Source organism: Etheostoma spectabile, chromosome 12 (genome assembly GCF_008692095.1).
Source record: "Etheostoma spectabile isolate EspeVRDwgs_2016 chromosome 12, UIUC_Espe_1.0, whole genome shotgun sequence".
Taxonomy (NCBI): Eukaryota; Metazoa; Chordata; class Actinopteri; order Perciformes; family Percidae; genus Etheostoma; species Etheostoma spectabile.
Genome location: NC_045744.1, coordinates 17,525,373 through 17,552,669, shown reverse-complemented (window position 1 = coordinate 17,552,669; position 27,297 = coordinate 17,525,373). Strand labels below are relative to the sequence as shown.

Here is a 27,297-nt window from a genome sequence, read left to right as displayed (position 1 = left end):
AATGCGCTTCTTAAATATAATGCATGATGACCCAACAGTATATAAAATAGATAAAGGAATAGTTTTATATTTTGGGAAATGTGCTTATTTGCTTTCTACTCTCACATGTGGTCGATTAAATGAACCTACGGCCACAGTGCATTCTCAGGTAGCTTAGCTTAGCATAAAGACTGGAATCAGCGGGGAGCGCTAGCATCGGTCTGTACAAAGGTAACAAAATCTCCCTACCAGCACCTGAGGAGCTCACTTATTAACACATTGTATCTCATTTGTTTAATCTCTACAAATGCTTTGCGAATAGCTTGATACAAATAACTTTTACTTAACATTTTCAATATAGGACTTTAACTGGTAATACTTTTCCTAAAGTAAGTTTCTGAATACTTCATCCACAACTGACTGTAACCAAACATGACACAGACAAGGGGCTCCATTCATCCTGCAAACATTTAAAGCTCTTTAGATATATTCTAACATCCGTCTGACTTGTCAGACCTAATATGTATGGTATTTGGGCATTCACACCACTGAGCTGCAGGTCATCTTTGTTGAGAAAAGCACATTTCCTTCACTTGTTCATGAAATTGCCATTTATCAATTGTTTTTTCTCCTATTTATGACGCTGTGTCTAATGGGACATAGCCAGCGATGATAAAAATAGCTGCTATGCCATGTTTGAGATACTGTAACTCATGATTATGACGCACCATGTCAGAGGCCACTCATGAGATATGTATTTCTATCATGCCCTCTTTCTGTATTAATTTCCCTGTATGGATCTCCATACTGACAGCATCATGCCAGTCTCGGCCAATTGAAGACGTTTCATCTGTCTCGTTAGAGTCTGAACTCATAAGACTTGGCTGGTTAGCTCGGTGCAGTCCGCGGGGGTTTGCGGCTACAATATAACTCCCGCTGCTTGAACCTATTCGGCACCGTTTAGCGAGGAAAACTCTCTGATGGCTTTTGTCTAGTTTGGACTATAATGGTAGAATGGCTCCGCACGACGCGCCTTTGATGCATTTGATGCGCCTCATTAACAGTTTAAATTTACACCTGCCTCAAACATTCCTGCGGGATCCCTCCTCACATGTGAATGGGAAGGTTTTGTTCTGTAACGAGTCTTGTGAACATTTCAGTCTGATGGCTTTATGGAGTCGAATTTATTGTTTTAAAATGTTTGCATATGTGATTCCTGGTTGTCCATTTGGAACAGTGTGTTTGCGCTGAAAATGCCATCAGTCTATAATATTCCTTCGCTGGCTTCTGGTGGGATATTTAACAGCAGTGGGCCTATTGCGTTTTCTTCTCTGTAGGCTTTAATTGATCTTGCATCATCTATATTCTAAGATAATAAGAGTTTGTGGAAGTTAATTCGACATGATTGATCCACATATAGACTGATAGCTAAAGTCAAACTAGGCATATACGGAAGGTCATTTTTTAATCGGCCCACGCTTAAGAATTCAACCCAACACGAAACCCGGCCAGTGGGTTCACTGCTGGGAGCTATTATCCTTAGTTAATAAATGCAAACATTTGTTTCTGATGGCTCACTTAACCTCTTAATTTATGTATGACCACCAGAGCCCTATTCAACAGAGAGCCATCGGTCAAACAGGCCTTCACAGAAAAGCACCGCATGGCCTCTTCCCCTCTTTCATCTCCGCTGTAATCACTGCGTGTTTCACGCAGCAACGAGCGCCGCTGCGCAGCCAGAGCTGGCGCTCGAACGCGCCTAATTGTCCTGCGTATTGACAAGCCGGTTCCGGTGTATTACTTGATTTTCCGCAGCTTCGTGACTGAGCTCTGCCTAGGTTTGGGACATCTGTGGGGGGTCAGGGGTGAGGGCTGCCCCGGAGCTGCGTCCATCTGCCCAACGAATGCCCACGTCTTCAGACACAAGCCTGCTAAACACCTCTAATAGCCTCTATAATATTTGCGTTATTAGCCCCTAATGAGCGAGCCGACGTGAATAGAAAAATAACCCTGTTTTGTTATCAATGAAATACCGCCTCTCCTATAATAAATGATTGCTACAGAGTAAGATGAAAATAATGACACAGTGCAAATTTCTCCCCATTATCTTGGCTTGGCCCAAAGCATAGAGTCTGAGTGTCTTTGTGCAATCAAAGGATATCAAGCTGAATCTAGGACACAAAATATTGAAACAGCAACTTCGAGATGGTTTCCTAATCCTCTAATCTTTTTAGGAGGACAACTCCTAAAAATGGGATGAGTCCTTAAACTCAAGCAGTGGATTTTGGTTTTTTTTAATACGCAGTGTCTCTGCCCTCTGGAATTGTAGAGCTAGTCTTAGAAATAGAAATGCATCTGAAAAATAAACTCTCTCTAAACACATTGTTATAGCTCCATAAATGTTATAAAGGACCCATTAAAGATGACAGGCCATCTTTTATGGGTATGCAAACATGGCATGCAAATAATAAGAGATGTCTTATTCTATAGAGCACCTCACCATAGTGTTTTTTTTTTCTAAAGTAAAGATGTGATACCATGATAAGAATATATATATGTCATTTGTTTGTAAATTGGTTTCAAACTTGCAATATAACTACATGTGATGTGCTTTTCTTGTATGCATCATTCTGATCACACACCACAGTGAGTGCCTGTCGCCTGCAGCTGTTTCCAGTTCACAGTGACCGTTTCTCTTTGTACTATTCCTCCGCTGACCAAACAGAGCAGAATATCTTAGAGATAGACATATTGTATTTCCCATTACTTTATTACAGTTGAAGCATCCTGCCAGTTGGCCAGTGGAAAGCTTTTAATGTGTTGCAGCAACAAGAGGAATGGTTCGGTTTGCGTTAATAGTTTCTTAGTTTTGCTTTGCCAGACCTTCCTCCCCGGCCCTGCGGAGGAGGGTTTGGTCACTCCACACAGCATTCGGGCATGGGAAAAAAACGTGCTCTGGTTTATTGGCATTAGCATTGGCTTGGGCAGTGCTAGGCACCGGACGGAGCAACGATGCCTCTGCAAAATAGCCTTGGGAAGGAACTTGTTTTGGTACGTGGTATGTGTACGTTTAAAGGTTGTTTTGGTCATTCAACAGAAAACTCAGATTTGACAGATCGTCTAGCTAGCTGTCACAATTTACCCTGGAGAGATCTGAGGAGCAGTTAACCATAGTCTTCATAAATCAACCAGAGTTTCAAATTCCAACACAAAAGAAAGTGTAAGGTAACGGACATCCGGCTGAAAACAGTGACATCTAGCGGAATCTCCGGCGGCAACAGAGCAATCCCGGAAGTGGAACGTCGTGGATACAGACTAGTAGTTTCTTAACACTGCCCCAATAGCTGAAAAAGATCAATAAAATGAGGCTGAAATCTAACAGTACAAACATGAAAACAGGAGTGAAACTAACCCCGGAGAACCACAGAGACTCAAGTAGAAGACAACACAATATTGACTGATGAGAGTGGTGAGACTGAACCGAAACAGTGAAGCTGTAGGACGTAAAACCAAAGGAATGAGCTGAAAGACACATAAATAAAAGCTGTAAAGCTGAGATGAACTTAATAGTCAGATGCTAATTTTCATTACACACAGTCATGTGATCAATTGTTAATGTAAAAGTATTGATTATAGCAGCTTTAAAGGACAATACTGGTTTATTACAATTCAGAAGTGTTCATCATCAGTTCTGTCAGTTATGACAACACCGCTGACCAAGTAACTGCATTGCTGCAGTCCATTGCAAGTGGGTAAACGATAATTCTGAGTCTGTTTTCACAACTTCTGACCGATCCAAATGCGTCCCAGTGAACCAGCTTGGGAAAACATGGAGCCCCCATGGTGTTTGTATGGCAAGAGCTTCACAAGCATCTGGATCTACATCAGTTACAGAGACTGCCCTCAAAAGACGTTTGTTCAAGCAGCAATTTATGTTTATTGTGTGTGTGTGGTGTGGGGGGGGGGGGGGGCAGGAAGTTAGGTGACAAAGTATAAAGGTGCCAAATTCCTCTTAAGAAGGCAGGCTCATTTAAATAACGTACAACAGCTCAACATCATTTAAATGGGTGCCGAGCATAGTAGTGTGAATCACAGCCAATAGCATAAAGTTGTAGAACTTAATTTGGCTGTGGAAGTGGTATTAAAACTACTTTTATCAAGCACAGATCAACTGAATGGAAACCTACAACTACCTTTCACAACAGTTCACTATGTGTGCCGGCAAGTTGCTGTGATGAAGGTGTGCTGATGTCTGTGAATTCGGGCTAGATGGATCTTGCTTGACTTTCCCAATTGGAATTTTAACTTGAAAAATCGTTCCATTGCACTTTTCTAGGCCTGAGGTTAATTTTCTTTCTGAGTTCCAATGGATTGAAGCATAAAACTGCTGAAATTTAAGAAAGCTGGGATTTTGCTAAAAAAAGAAGTTAGAGAGAAATGGTATTTCGAACGGTGTGTTTTACCTCAGAATGTCGAGGTGTAGATAATCTGTTTATAACACGTCTGATCATCGGACTGCTTTAGTTTCTTCCCGCCTTTTTTTCCAGATCTCATTTCTTTGGTGAGTACAAATAACACCATGAAGACAAATACTGGGCTGGTAGTAAGCTGTCTGAAATCTCAGCATTTGACAAGGACATCAGTCAGTCATTGTTTTTGAACCCACCTCCAGCTGCATTATTATGGTTCTTTTGTGCCACAGTGTGGGAAAATAATAGACCTGCTGTACTTTTCACTTCATGGTAGATATCAATCTGGGTCTCTGCAGTGATGTAACTGAGTGGATTAGATCATTTAAGGACAAGTTGTGCAACTTCAAATCCTACCTTAGTTAGTCCATTACACACACTCTCTTCCTAATATAGTCTGCTAAACTGTGGTGAAATCCACATTTTGAAGGACCCGCCAGGCCCCTGTACTACAGCCAACCCCACCCACCAAACACAAACAAAAGGGCCCTTGCTCTAGCGAAACGAACTGAGTTTGGCCCACTCATTGCGTTTGTTAGTCCCACAGAGGCCCTGAATATAGAACAGCTATTCGATCTAATGAGGCAGAACTTCATGGCTGCCTCTATAAAACTTTGTCAGCCTTCTGTTCTCTGGCAACAAAGCCTGATTTTTAAAAAGTTTCACACCCCCCCCCCCCCCCCCCTCCCAGTGACACACAAACTGTTAAGATAAATCGAACACAGGCTTTTTCCTCTTGGTGATGCGAGACAAGTGTTGCAAACAAAGATGACTATGAGGAGAAATAGGGCGCTTAGACGGGAGGAGCGATCAAGAATAACACCTCCGCAGGGAGAGCTTTGATGACACAGGGTTGTAGTTTTATGAAATAGCCTACATTTGGCTTTGTGTCAAACGAGGGTCTGTGAGGAATTGTGAGTGAGGCTGTTTTTCCCCACTTTTTATATTCTACTCTATTAAGATACTTCCTAGACCCAATACTAATTTGACTACTTCTCATTTATTGTGAGCAAAGATAATTGGGTGTTTCCTGCTGTGTGTGTTAGTGTGCCTGCAAGGATCTGTGTTTACATAGCTTGTTTTTTCTCTTTGATGGCAACGGAGACCCAAAATGTAGCAAGCTAACAGTGTTTTACAATCTTATTACTTGAATTTATAGACCTGCAACCATAACACTTTTTATTTCAGCAATTCACAACACAAGGGTAAAGTCAAAAGGTTCTTTTTGGGTGAAGGGCAGATCTGGGATCAAATATTTAACATTACATTTAGGGACTAGTTATTTGGGTGGTGGTTGTTGGGAGGGTGGGGGGGGGGGCTATATTGTGGGTAATGTAGGCTATGGATGTTTACAAGGAAGGACAATGCAATTCCTCGAAACCATACGGCTAGATTGGTTGTTTATTCCTACCCTATAGGAGCGTTTCATAAATTAGCCCCCATTCCGATGGCAGGAAATACGACCCTCAGTAGCATTTTCCATCCTCATATCTAAGCGTCAGTCGCACTTTCTCGCTAACTCCTGGTGTACTTACAAACGTTCCAATGTCTCGTATTATGAGTACAGAACCTATTTGTACTACTGTGGAAGTTTGTTGCCATTCTGGGCATTTTCAGTGGGGTCATTTACGAGATGCACATTTGGTTCCATTAGCGCCTGCACTAACCCATTCAGCTAATAGCGCTAACTTGCCCAATTTTCGACCAAAGGAAAAAAGCTTCTGGGGGGAGTGTTTGTCTCAAGGTCATGGTACAAAGGACCCTAGGGTGAAATTACTCCAAACCATCCCTTTAATTGCGGATTGTACAATGTGGGTTGTTATGGGGTCATTTTTCAGACAGTCTCTGAGAATGTACGGAATAATAGTAATGGAACCTTCTATGTGCACCAACAACGTTCACATTAAGAAAACCTTATTACAGTGACAGAACCGTTGTCCTCTGTACAGTTGTCTTTTTTATGTATGCAACTATTGATTATATTACAAAGATGAGGCTGAAAAACAAAAGAGCTTTTGGAATCAGTTTCGTACAGTCCCTTTGTAAAAACTGGTGTGAACGTTTTGCCTTTATAAATATTCAAACTCAAATAGTTAACTAAAAGATCCTGAGTGTAATGCAACATTCATCAATTGACTAAAATTGGAGAAAACCTCATAACTCCAAGCTATAAATTTGGTGTCAATCCCTTAACAGTCATTTATTTGCATACCATGTATCCCACATTAGGCGCAATTCAAAGTGCGCTGACAACAAGCAGCATATGAGGGGTGAGGACTTTGACACACCGGATCAGAGGAAACCACATCTGTCCTCTCCCACACAGATATGCCTACTCATAAGCTGTCATGCAGAGGAAGATCTAGAGTGGTTTACTTCAGTGGCATTGAATCCTGCGCCGAGCGTGAGTGATCCAGGAGATCTGAAAGATAATGTTGTCCTTTAGTAGATAGCCTACTTTGGTGGCAAGAATGTTTTTGCAGCTTCGCCTCATTAGCCCTTTCATGGCCTGCATGAACAATCAAGGTTGGGCTGCTAAAATATTGATTAGCTCTATAGTGTGCAGAGATATATTTCAGTTTTTTTTTGTGCTTTATTTGTTGAATATAGTTATTTGTCTTCGGTAGCTGTTTACCCCGAGGGAAAACAATGCCTTCGCTTCAAAGTCTTGCTGGCACATGCAGAGAGGACACACTGATCACATAATGCTGTGGTTGGTGCATGCTGCAGCCTGTCTTCTGTGTGTGTGTGTGTGTGGTGTGTGTGTGTGTTGTGTGTGTGTGGTGTGTGTGTGTGTGTGTGTGTGTGTGTGTGTGTGTGTGTGTGTGTGTGTGGTGTGGGCTTGTGCTTGTGCTTGCGCAAGTGTGGAGCTGTGTACTGTGTGTGTGTGTGTTTGTGTGTGTGCTTGTGCTTGCGCACGTGTGGAGCCTGTGTACTGTATGTGTGGGTGTGCATGGTGTCCCCTCATATTTGTGTTGTTTTATATGAGCCACGTGCTGTAACGTTCAAAGAGAATTATATAGCATTGTTTATGGAGGGTGACTCCATAAACAGGGGAGCTTTAATGCTCTGTGAGAGAGGAGCCGCACCGCAGAGTTTACTGCCAGCTGGACTTGTGTTACCTGTACAATCCTCTTTAGTCACATTAGTATAGCCCCGTACCATGCTCTAAATAGCACTGCGGGGACTTGAAACAGCAAGAAAATGTCGAGAAATCGAGAGAGAAATAGGAAGGTAAGATGGAAGACGAGTGGGAGAGGAGATAAGAGAGAGGAATTACAAAGTAAGTGAGAGTGGGAGTTCTGTTGCCTATCAAATAGGCAAGTTTAAGAAGCGTTTCCACCTTGGCTGCTAATGCACTCGGTGATTGTCTTGTGTGACTCATAGAGTCTAAAGTAGGTTAGTGGGTTATCGCTTAAAGTTAAAGAGCTAATAAGGATAAAAATGTTTTTCTTCATAACTGCAGTAAAACAAAAGTCACAAAGTTTGTCTGTGATGATGAAATGTGTCATTAAAAATAAAATGCTAGAAGCCCACATGGCAATAACATTAGGCTACTTATTTGTTTGTTAGACTGCAGAAGGAAATCTTTGATCAGGAGTATTTTTACGACTTTGCTCAGTATAAAGAAGGCATTTGAACATACCATTGGCTTGTATTTTGACAAATGTAGCAGTACACAGCCTCTTAAAAAAAATGGAGGATCTGTCACAAGAGCAGTAAAGCAATTCAGCAGGATAGCTCAGATGGTAGAGTGGGCACACATATATAGAGGTTTACTCCTTGACGCAGCGGCCCGATGTTCAACTCCGACCTACGGCCCTTTGCTGCATGTCACTCCCCCTCTCTCTCCTCTTTTATTTCTTCAGCTGTTCATATAGCCAAAGTTAAACCACACAAAGACCCAACACACAGGGTGAAAAGAGGATCTGCAGCAATGTGCAGTACAACAAAAATATGGTTTTTTTAAATGAAACCAGGTAAACCTGTTCTGTTACAACCTCAAAATACAAGTTTGAACCTGAAAATGAGCATAATATGGAAGCTTTAAAATACTTTGGAGAAAGAACAACAATGGCAAAAAGCAGGGATGGATTGTGTTGGACTGACAACAAGGTGGAACTGTTACAGAAAGGTAACCCTACCTAGCTGATAACACTGACTGATGTGCGTCATTGTTTCCAAAGGTCTCAATTTGTGCCCATCCAGACTATAAAGCAACCCCAGAGTTTTCAAACCAAAATGGGGGCAGCGGTGCCTCTGTGACTAACTCACTATATATATATATATATAGCTGTGTGTGTCTGTGTGTGTGTGTGATAGAGCTAATCTATCATGGAGCAGCTGGGAGAAGTGTTAGGCTACTTTAATACTCTTACATAAACATTGATCTAATGTCTTCTTCCATGCAGTGTTACACCTCTGTTACTGCTGTGTCTAAATTGTCCATCACCAGGTTGTGAGCCATTTTGGACAGTTAAAGACTTTCCTATAGATGTCCCGTTGATTGATGGATTATTCCAGGCACTTGTTGCTACAAACTTTCTTTCAGCTGCATCAACCTCACACATCAAATGCAGCTCATCTGCATGCTGATGCCTTTTTTTAATGCACATTGAACGATGAAGGGGGGGGGGGGGGAAGAAAAAGGGGAGACATAACTTCACATGACTGATATGCAGACGTCTGCCGTTCCCTCCCTCCGTGCTTCCCTTTACTCCTCCACCTCCATCTGTTCATCCAAATCACGGCACAATCTGGCGCACTGCAACCATCAGGTGTGCGCACACACCGCTCCGCAGCCTTAAACAGTCCCCTGTCTTAAAAATAAGGAAATAAGGTGTTCGGAGAAACATCCTCGGACTAGACACATGCCACTAATTCTTTCCCCCGATTCTCCCACTACCAGACAGAAGCAGGGGCCAAACTTAACGGAACTCCCCTTTTATTCAGGCCTGATGTGTGAATCTTTATGTGCGCTCCTCCTGACCTCCCCTGAATCACGCTCCAGAATGCCAGTGATGGAAACGACTCTAGACAAAGGCGGATGGGACTCAAAAGCAGTGAAAGGAAGAATGAGAGGGGAGGTGGGAGGAGTTTGGAGAGAAAACGGGCTTGTGAGCTTTTAAATCATCATCGGAAAATCATTAGAAAGCTGGCGGGGCCGGGCGGAGACGGCCGCACAGATTGCGCGCTCCCGAGCACAATACCGGTAATGAAGTGGAAGCTAAGAGGGAGTGTCCCAGGACAGATTTCTTTGCACTGGTTACTCCACTGGCCCTAAAGTTTCCCCCCAATCTGTATGTGGGGTGTAAAAAGCAGCATTCATGAGATGTTAACCGCTTTGTTTGTCGGAAGGAATTTATTCAAAGTGTTGCAGCTATCAGCGACAGATGGGCTTGAAGGTGATGGATCGGAGCAGAAGTTAACTAAAGGAAAAAGAGATGGAGAAAAGAGAATAAATGTTTAATGTAACTGGACGTTATCAATCTGGTGGCGTTCTGGTGCCAGTCTATGCCTGCTGCTCCATTCAGGCTCACGGCAGTTCACTGCCTGTTGCAGCATTACAGGTCTATTAGTCCCCTGTTGGACAATAAAGATCGCAAAGTAGTCAAGCAGCATGCTTATTTATTCTAGTATTATCAATTATGTTATTTTCCTTCAAATGAGAATATTTACACTTCAGGTTATTGCGTTTTTCTTTTGGCAGAAGATAGCCTATGTTTACTTTTTTAAGAGAGCAGGGGATAGTCCTTTATTTTTCTCTTGTCCAAAATCCATTAAGATATGATAATATGGTTTACATTGGCGGACACTATTAAACAATTATATCGCCCCTGTTGGTCATTTTACTGTTGTGTTGGCATGTTGGGAGGGGTCAGTCAAGAGAAAGGTTCAAAGAGTAGTTAGGGCTGCATCTATCAATTATTTTATTATCATTGATTAATGAAATATTTTCTCCATTCGTTCATTAATCATATTGCCCATACAATCTAACAAAAACAGTGAAAAATGCTCATCACAGCTTCATCAGATGTCTTGCTTATCTGACCAACCGTCTAAACCCCAAAGATATATAGTTAACTATTATATAATGCTGACAAAAGCATTAACTCTCCACACTGGAGAAGCTAAAGAATTAACAACCAGAAAATGGATCAACTAATCAACTATTTCATTCAGATCCTCAAAATGTTAATAATCCAGAGGAACTATGTCACAATGAAATGACCTCAACACAAGTGCAGACTCACGGTCTTAGCCAACAACCTTCCTTTTTCACTTTGTAAGTGCCACACAAAAGGGCCTAATTAACCTGAACACCACTTTAGCATGCGTTCAATTTTCAGAGTTTAGGAAAAATACAGGTTGAATAGTCGCATTACCCTCTGTGAGTGAAGTGCGAGCTTCTCTTTAAGACCTCTATACAGGGGCCGTGACACAAGTTCCTTAAGTGCTGCACTCTGGAGCTGATGTGCGCATTCACTCCTAATCATTTTCATCAATAGTGTAAGGACGAGGCCAAACTAGCCCTTGAGTGCGGTTCTCCGGTGGAGAGGCGATAATTGGATAATTAGTGCAGGGAACCAATTAGGACTCTATGCTTGTGATGGCACGCGAGTTAAGCAAAGGTTAGCTGAGAGGGGAAGGGGGGGGGGGGGAGAGTGTTCAACTCTCTGATCGATTATCTTAGACCCCCCCCCCCCACACACACACACACACACACACACACGCATACATAGCTACATCTCCCCTTTCTCTCGGTCTGCTCTCTCCCCCCCCCCCACTTTCTCCTTCCACCGCTTATCTGATGGACAAAAGACACCAAATCGCCTATTTCCATCTGAATGAGTTAAGCCTCAACGAGAGGCATAGGGATCGGGCGAGCAGCTTCAGACCCCGAATACCCGACGATCACTAGAGCAAATGGGAGCACAATGCTTAAGAAAAGAAAGAAAGTAAGAGAGGGTGCGAGGGGAGGGGAGGGGGGGGGGTCCTCTAAAGACATATTTATATAGCCTAGGTTAAAGAAAATGCTAATACGTCACGTGAAGAATAGAGGGGCTTTCGGAGACTCTCTAATTCTGCTATTGTTGAACTCGCGTGCAGACGGGCGAGATCGACACGGTGGTCACGTGAGAGAATGGTGATTTCTTTTTTTTTTTTTCTAGATGTGTATGTCCTTTAAATGACAGCTTTGCTTTCATTGTAAGGACAAAAGTCTCCCTGTCCGTCTAATGCACGCGCACATGCACGTGCATGGAGTTTAATCCGCTAGGCGAGACTCAACATATAGGCTGATTTGCGTTTGATTGCCTTGTCTTTCTGTGTGTGTGAGAGAATGCTGAGCGGTATTAGAGCCCCGTGCACTCTAAACACAGAAAGAAATGAGAGTAAACACGACGGTTCTCACACGGCGGAATAAAAAAAGCCCTGCAGTGAGCACATTATTATTAGGCTACTGTGGTTCAATAGTGAGCACATTATTATTAGGCTACTGTGGTTCAATAGAATGGGACAGAATGGGCTCTTCACAAAGCTCGAGAGTGAAAGAGGAATCTTTTGGATCAGACTTAATGTTGCTGCTGCTGACACACATTCATCAGTTACCTTAAATTTATATGATACTGCACCTTTTACAAAGAAAATTACTAATGCTTTATGTATCAGTTATAATAACCTTTAGGACCACACTCAGTGTTCTCAGGCTGTGAAAAAGGCTTTTGACTGGTAAGTCTCCTCTATTTGGTAGAAATGCAGTTCTAAATATGAGCAAATCAACAAAAGCGCTGTACGTTGTTTATAAATGTATTTTGTCCAGGTCGTCTGCCTTAAAGATAGAAAGGTCCTCCCCAGGGTTATAAATGTTTTCTTTGAACTCTCCTCTTGACTTAGAACTGTAACACCCTCCCACAACATGTCAAATTAATAACAGTGTTAAATTGGTACAACTTGTTTAATCATTCCTCAATTTGAAGCTTAATGTCTTAATAGAACGTGTAATGTGCAACAAAACTGTGTAATGAAAACCTGATACAGAGACAGAACTGCTGTATTTTGCATGTAAGTGGAACATACTGCAAGTGCAAACTGTCTTTTTTGATATTGCAAAGGAAGGCTGGAACAAAATGTAAATTTAGGAGGTGAGAAAAAAGACCCTTGTCTGCTCTAATGGATCTATAAAGCTTTATGATGTATTAGTTATTATTAACCTCATTTGACACAACTTATAAACTCTTTATAAAGGTGCCAGATTGGAAAGTATTACCAATGTTTATATAACACCCCTATAAGGGCTGATAGTTTTGCTCTGATGTCCTTAATTAATCAGAGAACGATGTCTCCTTATCGTTTAGGACAGGCCTGACTGTGTCTAACTATGCAAGCTGCTTGCCTAGATGTTATCCATTCAGGTGTCTTCTATTTGACTTTCTGTGGCAGATGGGTTCTTTATAGAACATGCCAACTGATATTAGCTTCTACTGCAAGGCAAGTGTTGCCCCTGAAAAGCTGTGTGTGTGTGTGTGTGTGTGTGTGTGTGTGTGTGTGTGTGTGTGTTTGTGTGTGTGTGTGTGTGAGCGAGAGAGAGAGAGAGAGCGAAAGGGGGTGGGGAGAAAGGAAGAAAGTGAAAGAGAGACTGATTCCAATAGGAAGAATAAGAAAATCTATTACAGAGCCATGACGGGGCCCCAGTCGTTCTCTAAATGTATTTTAATAGGAGGGTCCCTGATTCTTCTCCCATCTCCCATGAAAGGAGTCGTGGCCGGACCGGGGCAGGTCTGGGGAAGGGGGAAATTGGAGGGATGGTACAAAGGCTGCATGTGGCTTTGCCTCATTATGCTGCAGTTAGACGGAGGGCTGCATGGAGACAGCGGGGGTTAGGGTCCCCACAGACCAGCTCAGGGGCCACAATACCGGCATGGACGGCTGCAAAGGGAGACCCTGCCATGCCATTATCCCGCCGCTACTAACGAGGGCTTCATACGCCTTTGATATAATCTCACTATTGAAATCCAGATAAATCCCCCCTGCGTTTACAGCCAAATCCCATTTGTAACGCGTTTGTAGAAGACTGTGTGAGTGCGTGCGTGACCGCTGTGTGTGTGTGTGTGTGTGTGTGTGTGTGTGTGTGTGTGTGTGTGTGTGTGTGTGTGTGTGTGTTTGTGTGTGTGTATAAGTCTGTCGTCTTCACCTGCGTCTCTGTTCTGGCAGGCGAGGCCAAGGAAAGTCGCATGTTAAACCGGGCCGTTACATCGGCTTTAATTAAAAAAAAAAACTCTCTCTCCCACAAGACATCTCGCGAGCCGATCTGAGCTGAGACCGAATTAGAATAAAATCAATGTTTGAGAGGATATAGTCCTCTCAGATATGATCTGATAGGCAAACAATCGCTGGATTACAACACACTAGGGGATGAATAATAGAAGACGGAGGAAATGTATGGAATTTAGTAATGAGAATAAAATGAGCAATAAAATGATGCTATTAGAACCAGTAGTACCACGTTCTTCTGAATCCCCGGCCCAGCTATTATTCAGCATGTCAAGCTGTTTTAGCATTGTGGGTCTATCAGAAGTGCATTACATGACATCTTATCTGTCTGGGTGAGTGGATCAGGGCACTCTGATGTTGAAGGAAAGGACAAATCACGTAATATTCTTATCTTGCATGCATGAAGTTATTCTCCTATCAGAGGTGGAGAGGTCATTGGGACTCAGCCTGCCAGTGGCTGCTTTGACTCTAGTAGGTAACACAGGACACGTGCGTGGCTATCCAACAGTGTTTAGGCATAAATCTCTTTATACTAAAAGTACGCCTATATGGTAGGCTATAGCATACTGAACAGACACTCCTATTCAAATGCTTTGTCCTCTAGCTCAGGGACACTGCGCATCTTTGTGCTCCCCCCCATGTGTCGGTGCGCAGACTCATTTAACAGCCCGAGGAACATAAACAAGCAACGGAAACTATAGCTGTATTAAATCAAGCCCCGCGTTTAGCCCACATATTGGGTGCCAAGTTTCTGCGCACAGTCCAGGAATCTCTAAACAGGGTTTAGAGGTCTTTCAGAAGTCCCTCTTTTTCCCCCTCTCAAAGCCCGGATTGGCCACAGTGCGGCTCATTTGCATGGCTCGCAGTATAAACCCTCCTGCAGACACTGCAGCCCTCTTGCGCTGAAAGAGCAGCACACCTTCAGTAGAGAGAGAGAGAGAGAGACAGAGAGAGAGCGGAGCGCATCCAGAGTGCGCATTGAAAGACATATGGAATATATATTACTGGCTTTATAAAAAGAATAAACAACCCCAGAGAGTCGAGGAGAGCGGGGAAGGAATAGCTTTTTTTGTAGGTGTGTTTTGTTTTCACTTTAAATCGGATTTAGAGTGGACAGGTTGCTGAATTTCAGATTATTTCGGAGTGAAGGTGTCAAGATGGGAGAAATAGGGTGGAACGGGCTGTTGGTGCTAGTATTCGTCTCTTGGGCAAGCCTGGCTTCTGTCACACAAGGAAAGACGGTGAAATATCAGACATTCGAGGAAGACGCACCAGGGACAGTGATTGGAAACTTGGCCAAGGACATCTCCTCCACTGCCTCTTCCTCGGGGGGCTCCAGGACAAATTTCAGGATGATGAAACAGTTCAACTCCTCTTTCATCCGGCTGAGGGAGAGCGACGGGCAGCTGACCATCGGAGAGAGGATAGACAGGGAGCGGACCTGCAAACACATGCTGCACTGCCTCATCGCTTTTGACGTGGTCAGTTTCTCCAAAGAGCAGTTCAAACTCATCCACGTCGAGGTGGAGGTCAAGGACATCAATGACAACTCCCCCGAGTTCCCCCGGAAAGAGTCGAGTCTGGAGATCTCCGAGAACACAGCGGTGGGTACGCGGATACCGCTAGACTTTGCCGTGGATGAGGATGTTGGGGCGAACTACATCCAAAGCTACCAGATCTCCGTCAACAGCCACTTTTCAATCGACGTGCTCAGCAGGGCCGACGGGGTTAAATATGCGGAGCTGGTGCTCATGAAGGAGCTGGACCGGGAGACGCAGGCTTCTTACGCGCTGGAGCTGGTCGCTATGGACGGTGGCAACCCGTCCCGCACCGGAACAACGCGCATCAACGTCAAGGTGAAAGACTATAACGACAACAGCCCGGTGTTCGACAGGAACAGCTTCTCCGTGGACCTGCCCGAGGACGCACCGGTGGGTTTTCTCTTGCTGGACCTGAACGCGGAGGATCCAGACGAGGGGCTGAACGGTGAAGTGGTGTACGGGTTCGGTAACCAGGTGCCCGCAGAAATACGGCAACTGTTCAGAGTGGACAGAAAGACCGGACGGCTCACCATCGAGAGCCCGATTGACTTTGAAAGTAAGAACACGTACGAGTTTGACGTTCAGGCAACCGACCTGGGTCCGAACCCGAGCCCGGCCATCTGCAAAATTGTAGTGCAGGTGCAGGACGTAAACGACAACGCACCGGAGATCTCCATCACTCCTATGACGTCCATAACGGCGGGGATAGCGTACATTACCGAGGCGGCGGCCAGAGAGAGCTTCGTGGCTCTGGTCAGCACCTCGGACAGAGACTCCGGCGCTAACGGCCAGGTGCACTGCACGCTCTACGGACACGATCACTTCAGACTGCAGCAGGCGTACGAGGACAGCTTCATGATTGTGAGTACCAGCCCGTTAGACCGGGAGAAAATCCCCGAATATAACCTCACAGTAGTGGCGGAGGATCTGGGCTCCCCTCCCTTCAGGACCATCACTCAGTACACAATCAGACTGACAGATGAGAACGACAACGCTCCGGTGTTCAGTAAACCGGTGTATGAAGTGGCCGTGGTGGAGAACAACGCACCTGGCGCGTACATCACCACTGTAGTGGCGCGGGACATGGACATGGGGTCAAACGGGAAGGTCACCTATAAACTGGCAGACACATATTTCATGGGCTCCCCCATTTCCACCTTCGTGTCGCTGGACCCCGCCAGCGGGTCGCTTTACGCGCTCCGGGGCTTCAACTATGAGATGATGAAACAGCTGGAGCTCCGTATCACGGCCAGCGACGGCGGCTCCCCGCCTCTGTCCGGCAGCACTAACGTCTATGTGAGGATAGTGGACCAGAATGATAACACACCAGTCATCACTCAGCCGCCTCTCAATAACGGCTCCGCTGAAGTCCTCCTGCCCCGGGACGCACCGAGCGGCTACGTCATCACCCGGGTAGAGGCACGGGATGCGGATGAGGGCGTGAACGCAGAGCTGTCCTACGGGCTGGCCACCGGTGAACCCTCCGTGTTCTCTGTTAACAAAGCCACCGGGGAGATCTACCTCAACCAGGTGCTCAGCCATGACGTGGACGAAACTCTGAGCGTGACCGTGACGGTGAGCGACAACGGGAGGCCCGCGCTCACCTCCACCGCCACGCTCCACTTCCTCATCATCGCGGGCTCCCCGCCGAGCGACAGGACAGTGTACCAGTCAGGCAGCGGGGACGAGGTGCACGCGCAGTGGGACCTGTCCGTGGTGATTATCGTTGTCCTCGCGGGGAGCTGCACGCTCCTGCTGCTCGCCATCATCCTCATCGCCACCACCTGCAACCGGCACAAGAGGGACAAAAGCGGAGAAGACAGCGACTCGTACGGGGAAAAGGGCACGCTCGAGCGGGGCAGGAACCACGTGGGGGACAACCCGCTTCTGCCACTACACGGGGCCGGTGGAGGAGCGGGCTTTGACGGACACTCCTACAGCAGCCAGCCCGGTGGGTTCACGTCGGCTCACCCCGGGGGCAGCGAAATGTGCTCGGCCTCAGAGGACGGCAGCGAAGTGCCCTGCGTGTATGACTCAGACAGCAACAGCAAGCCTAGAGGGAATAAACACGAGGTGAGATGCACCTTTGGGTGGGGAGGGGCGGTACAGGGAGGCACACAACAATGAGTAATATGCAATGTGTTCATCCAGCATGACACTGACCTCTGTTTGCTTTATCTTCTCTCCTCCTGCAGGGCTACTCCACTCTGCCTGGCTATGGGAACGCCAAAGAGGCTGTGAGGCCCATCACTATCTGGAAGGGGAACTCTTACACCACCATCTCTGCCAGGGACCCGGCCTTCAGTGGCAAAGACAGTGGCAAGGGAGACAGTGACTTCAACGACAGTGACAGTGATGTCAGTGGGGACACTGGCCTGAAGAAAGATGGGGCAGTGGTTCCTCCCATGGGTGGCCAAAATGGTAAGACCAATGGCTAATTTAAATGGCTATTTAAAATTATGTCAAATATTTGTCATGCTTTGGTTCTCAATCTAACTCTTTACTCCCTCTCTTCTAGCTCTGTGGGCTTGCACCAGTGAATGTAAGGTCCTGGGTCACTCAGATCGCTGCTGGAGCCCCTCAGCAGTAAGAGCCAACGCAGCGCCCTCTCCAGCCCCCACCATCTCCTCTTTCAGCAGCCTCTCCAAGACAGGCTCCCTGCCCCGGGACCCCCACCGCAAGGACAACTGCTACCAGGCGCACATCCCCAAAACCGTGGGTCTGCAGAGCGTGTACGAGAAGGTGCTGCACAGAGAGTACGACTACGTTCTGGTCACCCCACCCAGGCCTGTGCGGGTGCCAGAGATCAGTGATATAAACATCCCTGTGTATACCCCCACCCCAACACACTGTCCCAACAATGACGTCTAAAACAGACATTGCTCACTCTCAAAGAAATGTATAGTGTATTCAAAGTTTTAATTTATGATTCATTGACAATGAGAATACTGTAACTTTTTGAAGTTATTTGTTGCTGTGGACAGTGCATATATAAGTTTATATCCAAATATTCGTGTGTTTCTGTTTATTGTAAAAGCCACATTTGATGGCCATTCAATCAATCAATTGAGACATTTTGTTTTGTTGACATGAAGTGTATCATATGCAAGTTTTGTACATACAGAGATTTTATTTTTTATAAAAGTAATAATTAAGCAAAGATATGTAAATAAAAATTGTAATTATTGATCTTTAAGCACGTTGACTATTTAAAATGGCCCCAGAAACTGTGCTGTCGGTATGGTCGGTGACCCACAATGCATCAAGTTGATAACGATGTATGAACTTATTTGAATGCAATAAGACTTGTACAGAATGTTTTTTTATCATCACAATATTCTGTGAGAAAATAAACTTTGAAATAATGTTCTGAACATGTGAGTGATGCGTTTAAGACCCAGCCGAGTGAATGTGAATGCCTCGCAGGACCATCAGTCAGGCCAGTCACTGTACAGCCAACAGGCGTCGCTGTTATTGCAGTAGTGAGCCTCTGTCCTTGCATCACACCGACGAAGGTCAGTTTAGTTTTTTCTTTTGTGAATACGATTTTGCTGGTGAGATGCCAGAGCAATGCCAAGGTTTTATAGTAAATCACTCTCACACCTCATGCATATCAAAGTGAACACCTTCACAGTTATTCTTTCTCATTTACATGGACGGCGTTAAGGTGCATTTACTGTTCGTGTCCAAACCGAGCTCACATGTATAAAAGAAAGTCTAACAGCCCATAACAACCGAAGTTTGATGGCCATCAAAACACAACACAGCTTTAATTGGTTCTGTTGTTAAAGAACAAGAAGTCCTTGTGAGCAAATCCTCCTGATCTAGTTGGGATGTTTTTTTTTGTCTATCTGCCAAATGCGCACGCAGCGCCCCTTACATAATCTCCCCTTATCATTCTTGGGTTCAGGGCATTTTTTTTTTATAACAGCAACGCAGTTCTGGACTCGGATAAAGAAGATATTTTTAAAACAAGGCCCACGTCTGTCCAAGAAGCTTCTTTTGCACACTGTCATGCAAATATAGGCCTACTGTCTCCAAGCTGGGGCAAACATGCGACATTCCGCCAGTCACCTCTGACCTGCAGCAGTCTGTCGAAGCATTGAGAGAGAGAGAGAGAGAGAGAGAGAGAGAGATGAGGAGGGAGAGAGAGAGAGAGAGAGAGAGAGAGAGAGAGAGAGAGAGAGAGAGTAGTTAGTAGTGGACTGGGGTTCCCTCAGGTGTTTGGCTCCAGTCATGGCCGGGAACTCAGAGAAAGTACCGATCGCCTCGGTGGGACCAGAGGACCTGCATAACTTCATGCCCCCGGTGAGTTTTCACTCCAACTGGATTAATCCGCAATGTAATACCATGTATGCCTACTGTAGATAGATCTGTGGGGGCCAGTCAGGGGCCAAAGTGCTCGGTTATTGACCTTATGCTGGACAGTTGACCAAAAACCTAGGCTACTTGTAGATAATGATAAAAATGGTAATTGGGTTGGCAAAAGCTGTTTGCTTTAAACATGTTGTTATTTTAGATGTCGTGTTTATGGACATGTTGTCATTTTCTTGGATCGTTTGTTTTACCGTAGGCGTACTCTGCCATGGCCGTGAAGCCCGCCGCCACCGGCCGCCTCCTGAAGGCCGGGATCGCGGTGCTCATCACCGGGGCCCTCCTCCTGCTGCTGGGGGCAGTCGGAGCTTTCCTCTTCTGGAACAACAATGAAAAACACGTACGACTAATATGTTGTTGTTGCTTTTACTTACACTTTGAAATTTGTTTTTATAAAATAGCCTACTGTAGCCTAGGTCTGTCAGCTGTTATTGACATAGGCTATATGCATTAGTGGTGACACACGTTAGAAATTATATTAAATATTAAAATATTACAAAGAAGATATTCAAAGACAACAATAATAACCTTGTGAAAGGCTTTTTTAAATCAAAGTGAAAAATAAAGTTCAGGCTCACCACCACAATAACCTTCATTCATTCATTCATTCAGTCCCTGAGGAATTTTCAATCAAAAGTTAAATCAAATGCAGTCGGATCTGCTAAATAATTCTTTTCCACTGTACCCGAAGGAAAGATACTCGTACCTTGTGAAGAAATTCTTAAAACAAGCTATTTTGAATTGGAGACCAGTGAAATTAAGCTGTTAGTGGAAACATTTTTAACTTGTTTGAATTAAAAGGAGACGAGAGTCAAGTTTTTCCAAAATGGCTTTTTTTGCACTGTAGGCAAACAGTAAAATGTAAATTAAACACTTCAGTTCCATGGTGCAGTCTGCTTGGTGAATGGAGGCGTTGTGTGTGCAGTGTGTGGTGTGTGTTAGAGGATCCTGGCAGGGTGGAAAGGGGTGGTGGTGGGGGGGCCTCTTTGGTCCGGCTGATGCTCCAGGGGCAAGAGGTGAAAGACAAGAGAGGAAAAATGTAGCTTTCTGAGTGTTTTTCTTCCACTATGAAGAAAATGCTATTAAGACATGATAAAACGCCTCTGTAGAAGGGTCACTATCACTCAGAGCTTTACAGATTTGTTCCTCTCACCAAGTTTGAATGAATGTGTGTCTGTGTGTGTGTGTGTGTGTGTGTGTCTGTGTCTGTGTGTGTGTGTCTGAAAGAGAATCTAGAAATGAGGTTTATATGTGAGGAAAAGTCTTAAGATTGGCAAGGGAGGGGTAGGAAGAGTGTTAAAAGGGAGGGGGCTGGGGGTGGGGTGACTCTCAGAACTCTCATACCTTACATGCCAGTCTGAAACCTATTGTGTGTGTGTGTGTATGTGTGTGTGTGTGTGTGTGTGTAGGTCTACAATGTCCATTACAGCATGAGCATCAATGGCAAAGTGGAGGAGGGTACAATGGAGATTGACACAGCGAATAACATGGAGAGATTCAGCACCGGCAGCGGGGCAGATGAGGCCGTGGAGGTCGATGACTATGATATAGTAAGTTGGATCTTAAGTATCAGGAGGTCCTAGTGCAGAAATCCAGTCTGATCAACACACTGATCATCGCTAGCCGAGCAATTCAGCGCAAGTCAATCAGTTTGGTTGAAACTAAATTACCATTTTGGGAGATTGGCTCACTGCAGCAAACAGACTCGTTGTCTCCCTTTGGGCCAATCTGTGTCAACATGCATCTTCCCTCCAATTATTGTTGAATGCGGACTGGTGGTTTTTGACCTTTAATTAATGTACCCCAACCAGGCCAATCAGACTAGTGAAGCAGCAGTTTTGTCATTTTAATTATCAAAAATTTGACCTTTAATCATAGTGTCCCTGTGAGTGTAATGTTTTTTTTAAGCCAGAACATAATGTCATCAAATTCAGCTGTGATATTACATTTAACGTCTATAGTGCCAGACACCTGCAGAGAGCTGAGGATGACACAACAACTAGGGGTGTAATGAGTTCTAACTTCCAGATATTTGCTTGTCCCCACTCGTTCCTGACCTGTCCAGGGGATCACAGGGATCCGGTTTTCAGGAGGAGAGAAGTGCTACATCAAGACCCAAGTGAAGGCTCGTCTTCCTGACGTGGAGGCTCTCAACAAGGACTCGATGACATTCGACCTGGTGGGTTTGTCCTTTCTGTCTTGCATGTCCTAAGAAAGCATGTTTTCTCCACGCTGTAAGACGCTTTTAATGTGTTTTTCAGTGACTTTATCAATAGCCCATTTCCACTGCAGGAACTTGACAAACTCTAAGGCTTCGGTACTGAGTTCTTCCTTGTGTTTCCAGTATGTTTTACAAATGGGACCTAGTTTTTGTAATCCACTGTGCTGCGTACATTGTGATCTTTTATCAAATCATCTGTTAAGTAATCACAACAAAAAAACACTAACACCATCTGGACACTGATCATTAATCAACCAGCATTAGTCAAATTAAGACTGACCTTTGGGCACCATTATATAATAAGGAATGCTTTTTTAAAAGAGCTATACACTTGTTACCAAATCATTTATTTCTTATAGACAAGTAATAAGAGATTAGCATACTTTGTCTTTTCATCGTGGCTGTAAAGGATGGCAATGTCTGTTATTCTCCTCCTTGGTCTGAAAAAGAAATTAATAGATTGACATGAAATTATGTTTTCAAGATTGTTTTCTCCCCAGAGGATGAATCATACCGACCTTGTTGATCCTCAGACCTTTTTCCCTCTGGCACCACCAGCGTGTCATTTTTCTTTTTTGCTTATCCAGGGAAATATCTCAACATCTACTAGATGGATTGGAACAAAATATGGTTCACACATTCATGTCAGGATTGTTGATTTGACGAAGGCCTAAGGGCTCAGAATCTGAATAAATAGAGATATGCATATGGAGCTATGCTTATAGCAAGTTTACTTTCAGTGATCAGCACCTCACGACAGCCCTTGGTGTGCGCTACCTTTTTACATCACACACATCACGTCACACACGGGATGAGTTGCAATCACTTAAGTGATCCTTAAACGTTTCCTTTAGTGCCATTGTCAAGCCGAAATTTTAATGCGTCCAATACCTATCTGAACTGAATGAATTTACAGGTTAGCTAACTCTGTGTTTAGTGCTAATACAATAATGTTATAAGATGGTGAACATGGCTAACATTACACATCAGTATGTTAGCATTTAGCTCAATGCGCTGCTGTGGCTAAGTAGTTATTTTAGCTCTTTGATTAATCAGGAATGGATAGGACAGTTTGATCACTTACCTTCTTTAGAAAGCGCTGCAAAGAATCTCAACTGAAATCCATGTATTACAACAACAGTTACAACTGCACATGTGATCAGCCGTAAACAACTAATTCACTTTCTAATAAACCATCAAATCTGAATATACAAATGTTAATAGGTCAATAAAGCAACACCAAAGTTCTTTTGTACCTTAAAATAATGTTTCCAAAAATTGTTTTGGTGGTTTATCAACTCGTAACAGGGTGAACAGCACTTCTGCATTCGCTTTGCGGCTCTCCATCGGCTATGACCGCACTATTTAAGTTTGCCAGATAGGGTTTGTTTGAACGAGACAGCGTCAATGGACAATTCCGCTTCCAACCTGTAGGGGGACCGAAGAAGAAAAGTGGGTTGGCGTTGTTTTCTTCACTTTGTAATAATAAGACAGATGAAATCTAAAATATAAGTCGTTATCATCAAGGGATATTTTCAAACCTGGCAACCCAAACATTGTTTTTAAAAATGGCTTATTACTTAATATATCTTTAATAAGCTCATTTATTGCCACTTATAAACCCTTTACCCTACAAGTCCCCCCTTCTGATATATAGCTAGCATATGCTCCTCAGCATTAGCAATACCAATGATAGCCAATGATAAACCAGGAACACATGGGCGATTTTTATGTGGGTTCCTTCCATCATGTAACAGCTTGGTGGACTCACAAACCCAACAGAGGACTACACTGAATATACTTTGTGTGTGTGTGTCTGATAATTATAATCATTTAGCTCTGCATAAGCCTCACACCAACATAAATTCATATCACCAGAATTGCTCTTATGATGTGCATATACACACACACACACACACACACACACACACACACACAAAACACACACACACACACACACACACACACACACTTAATTATCACGCAGGGCTGCTCTTATTGCCTCTCTCTGCCTCATAACAGATCATTTATTTCACGTTTGTTCTTTTGTGTGTGTGTGTGTGTGTGTGTGTGTGTGTGTGTGTGTGTGTGTGTGTTATTGTCTCTCTTTGCCTCATAAAGGATTGTTTGGCTCACGTTCGAGTGTGAGAGGAGACAGAGAGATGTTGTTGTAATGGTTGCTGCAGGCTGGTCATTTGCTATAATTTAGAGTGATGGCAAATATGGGTTAGATAAGTACACACACAGAGAAAAAAGAGAGATAGAGAGAGAGGGAGCGTGGGAGAGGGAGAGAGACAGAGGGAGAGAGAGGGGAGAGGGGGAGAGAGAGAGAGGGAGAGAGAGAGAGAGAGACAGGGTCAGATAAGTTCTTATCAGTGGAGCAGTGGGGAAGGACCCCAGCTTTTATTTGTCCCTGCAGCAAATCATTTGAGCTTGGGGAAAAAAAACAGCATTTCTGAAAGGTTGGAGGGTAATGTTCCCTAAACATGGCTGTTGCTAGTGCAGTACGCGGCTATCAGGAACAAATGCCTGTAAATAAAATCATCCCCTCATTCTCACATAATTCCCCTTTTACCTGCAGGCCGTGGACACAGAGTATATATGTTTACATAGCCTCCTTTGTGGAGAACTCATTAGTTTATCTGCAGAAACCTGCAAATTTAGGCCATCCAATCCCCTCTTCCCTTCAGATCTTGATGCATCCTGACATTGTGTATACAGCTACACGTACAAAGGGACTCTGTATACTGAAGCCTCCAGGGCTTCCCTTTACTACTTGATTTTATGTTGTTATAAGGAGCATTAACAGCATGGCATTAATGCAGATTACACTCGGACAGGATGCAAATACGGTGGGCTATTTAAAGGGGAAGGCTAGTTAAAAGTGGGATATTACGCTTCCAGCAGCCAAGGACATCCTCAGATGCTTTGTTGTAATGTTTGTTTGCATTTGCACTGAGTATCTACTCACTTCTCCTTACCTTCTTCCCCCCTAAAGGAGGATGAGGTGATGCCGGCCAAATATGAGGATGATCTAATCTGGGTGGCGGCTGAAGCTCCCCTCTCGGACTCTGCCTTCCTCAGCAAGAAGATAAAGGACTTGTGTGGAGACCTGCCAATCTTCTGGCTCCGTCCCACCTACTCAACCAGTAAGCAATCAGACAGCTCGTGGTAGAGACATAAAAATGGAAATTAAAAAAGAGAACTGAAAAGTTAAACACTCAAAAAACAAAGAGGATATGGGTCAAACGGTCTCTAGAATTTCCATTTAACGTTGCAGTTGTTTAAGCACAGAAGGAAAAACAACTTAAAAAGAAAAGCAGTGCTTTTGAAGTTCAGAGCTGCGGAGTGTACAATTTTTAGCATGCCGTGGGGGGGAGGGGGGGGGGGGGGTCAAAAGTTCTAAAAACACAATTCAGCTCGACTTTATCTGAGGACTTCAAAATGATGCCAGAGAAACGGCTGTGCAATCAGGAGCCGTGCCACATTAGTGCCACTCCGCTCCTAAGTGGGGTCTGCTGTCAGATACTGAGACTGGGAGTCTGTGATGTGTGTGTGCAGGCGGACAGAGGAAGAGGAGGGCTGCCCCCCGCCAGCGCCTCCAGGCAGCCGGGGAGGAGGAAGAGGACGTGGAGGCAGAGTTCAACCCGGAGAACCCCTATCAGGTGAGTCAAACAGACAAACTCACACACTCTTCTTCTTCTGTTAAGTTTACATCCCGCTGCAGCGCTCACGACTGTCCGTTCAGATCGGAGGACTACCTGAGAAGGCTTTCGCCGAGGAGAGTTTCTCACAGCTGCGCGGGCAGCAGCAGATGCCGGGGTCACAGCGGAGGGACCCGGATTGTCACTGCAAATCTGAGTGTATGCGTGGGTGTGTTTTCTGTGTGAGCTTGTCCAAAGCTTTCCTTTCAGCTTTGAGGCCGTATGAATAATTCCACAACATCCCCCCCTCCTCCGCTTTGGCCCCGTTGCCCTTCTGAGCACACACAGACTCCCATACATGGCCTACCCCTAACCCACCCCCTTCCCCTCCCTTCCCTTTCTAAACATCCCCCAACCCCTGCTAACACACTCCTGACAACCACAGAGGGGGGTAAACAGCAAGCACTACGCTGAAAAAGAAAATATTTGACAACAAAAAACCAACATCTGGCAACATCCCACCCCCCTTCCTATCTCGCCTGTCGGAAATCCATTTTTAATTGGTTTGAAACGAGTCTTCTCTACCGCTCAAGACGTACAGTATCACATGACCCAAACACTGTCTGCACTCTGACTAGTGTCCTCTCTGTCTCCTCTCAGAGAGGCCTCGAGGGCGAGCAGGGCACCATGAACATCGACCCCATGCTGGACCACCAGGGCGTGTGCTGCAACGAGTGCCGTCGCAGCTACACCCACTGCCAGAGGATCTGTGAGCCTCTGGGAGGGTACCACCCCTGGCCCTACCACTACAGGGGCTGCAGGGTGGTCTGTAGAGTTATCATGCCCTGCAACTGGTGGGTGGCACGCATCATGGGTCTGGTGTAAACACCCTCATCTTCTTAGGAGATGGTAGAGTCAAGGAGGGAAGAAACTAGGGAGGGATGGGGTTCCAAGGGAGGGGAGATGAAGGGAAAATTTTAGGAAAGGAAGATGGTGGCTTGTTATTGTAATCTATTACCTGTCGGTCTGTGCAGATTTGTACGAAATGAACAGCATCAGTAACTGTTCCCACACATTACAAATGCATGGTGCAGAATCTAGGGCAGACATGTTCTCACATGTAAAAGTACGGAGTGGCTGCACACTGCAAAGCTTGTCTTATTAAATTTTTTTTTAGATTTAGATCTTTCTGAACTACAGCACATGCTGTCAAGAGAACAGCGGTTATGATATAAAACATGCCAGCCAGAAGCAGGTAGGCTTGTATTTATAGATCTGGTAATCATTCCTTTTCTTTCATTCTTTGATGTAAATAAATGTATAGGGCAGTCAGCTAGCTCAAATAGCACGTATTGTTAGTTTTACTTTTCATCACTCAAATATTTTTGACTATTTTCATGAGTTGCTCTCATTAAAACAATGTACTGTACACACTCTCTCACAAACTTTCATCTAAATGTGCTTGCACCTGCATTGTTGAAGCTATCTCAAAGTGCAATATTACTGAATAAACTTTTTTAAGTAAACATTAAAGTCACCCATCTGTTTGTTTTTTATTGACCTGATAACTTGATATCCTATTTGTAAATACATATTGCTTGTAACTTATTATCGGGTTTATTTGGGAAACCCCCCCCCCCCACGTCTCATATACTCAAAGACACTTTTCAGTTTGAGACCTGTCACATCTGGTGGCTACTCCAAAGATACGAGCAGAATGAAGTTTCCAGAGTTCTTTAATGTTAGAGATGCAGCTCTAGAACTCTTTAATGAGACTAAAGACTCTGTAGCCGTCA

At 44.5% G+C, this 27,297-nt stretch overlaps 2 protein-coding genes across 2 annotated transcripts; both read left to right on the top strand.

Moving 5' to 3' along the window:
• The first annotated feature begins 14,298 nt into the window (after positions 1-14,298).
• LOC116698753 (protocadherin-8) lies at positions 14,299-18,636 on the top strand. The gene is made up of 3 exons (XM_032530876.1): positions 14,299-17,335; positions 17,458-17,683; positions 17,781-18,636. Exons 1-3 carry the CDS (start codon positions 14,879-14,881, stop codon positions 18,131-18,133), a joined length of 3,036 nt encoding a protein of 1,011 aa, XP_032386767.1. The 5' UTR covers positions 14,299-14,878; the 3' UTR covers positions 18,134-18,636.
• Positions 18,637-19,238: 602 nt separating this feature from the next.
• LOC116698772 (leukocyte cell-derived chemotaxin 1) lies at positions 19,239-27,034 on the top strand. The gene is made up of 7 exons (XM_032530918.1): positions 19,239-19,570; positions 19,836-19,976; positions 21,046-21,186; positions 21,702-21,815; positions 24,856-25,006; positions 25,419-25,522; positions 26,162-27,034. The coding sequence occupies exons 1-7, from the start codon at positions 19,499-19,501 to the stop codon at positions 26,384-26,386; spliced, it is 948 nt and encodes a 315-aa protein (XP_032386809.1). The 5' UTR covers positions 19,239-19,498; the 3' UTR covers positions 26,387-27,034.
• The last annotated feature ends 263 nt before the right edge of the window (positions 27,035-27,297 follow it).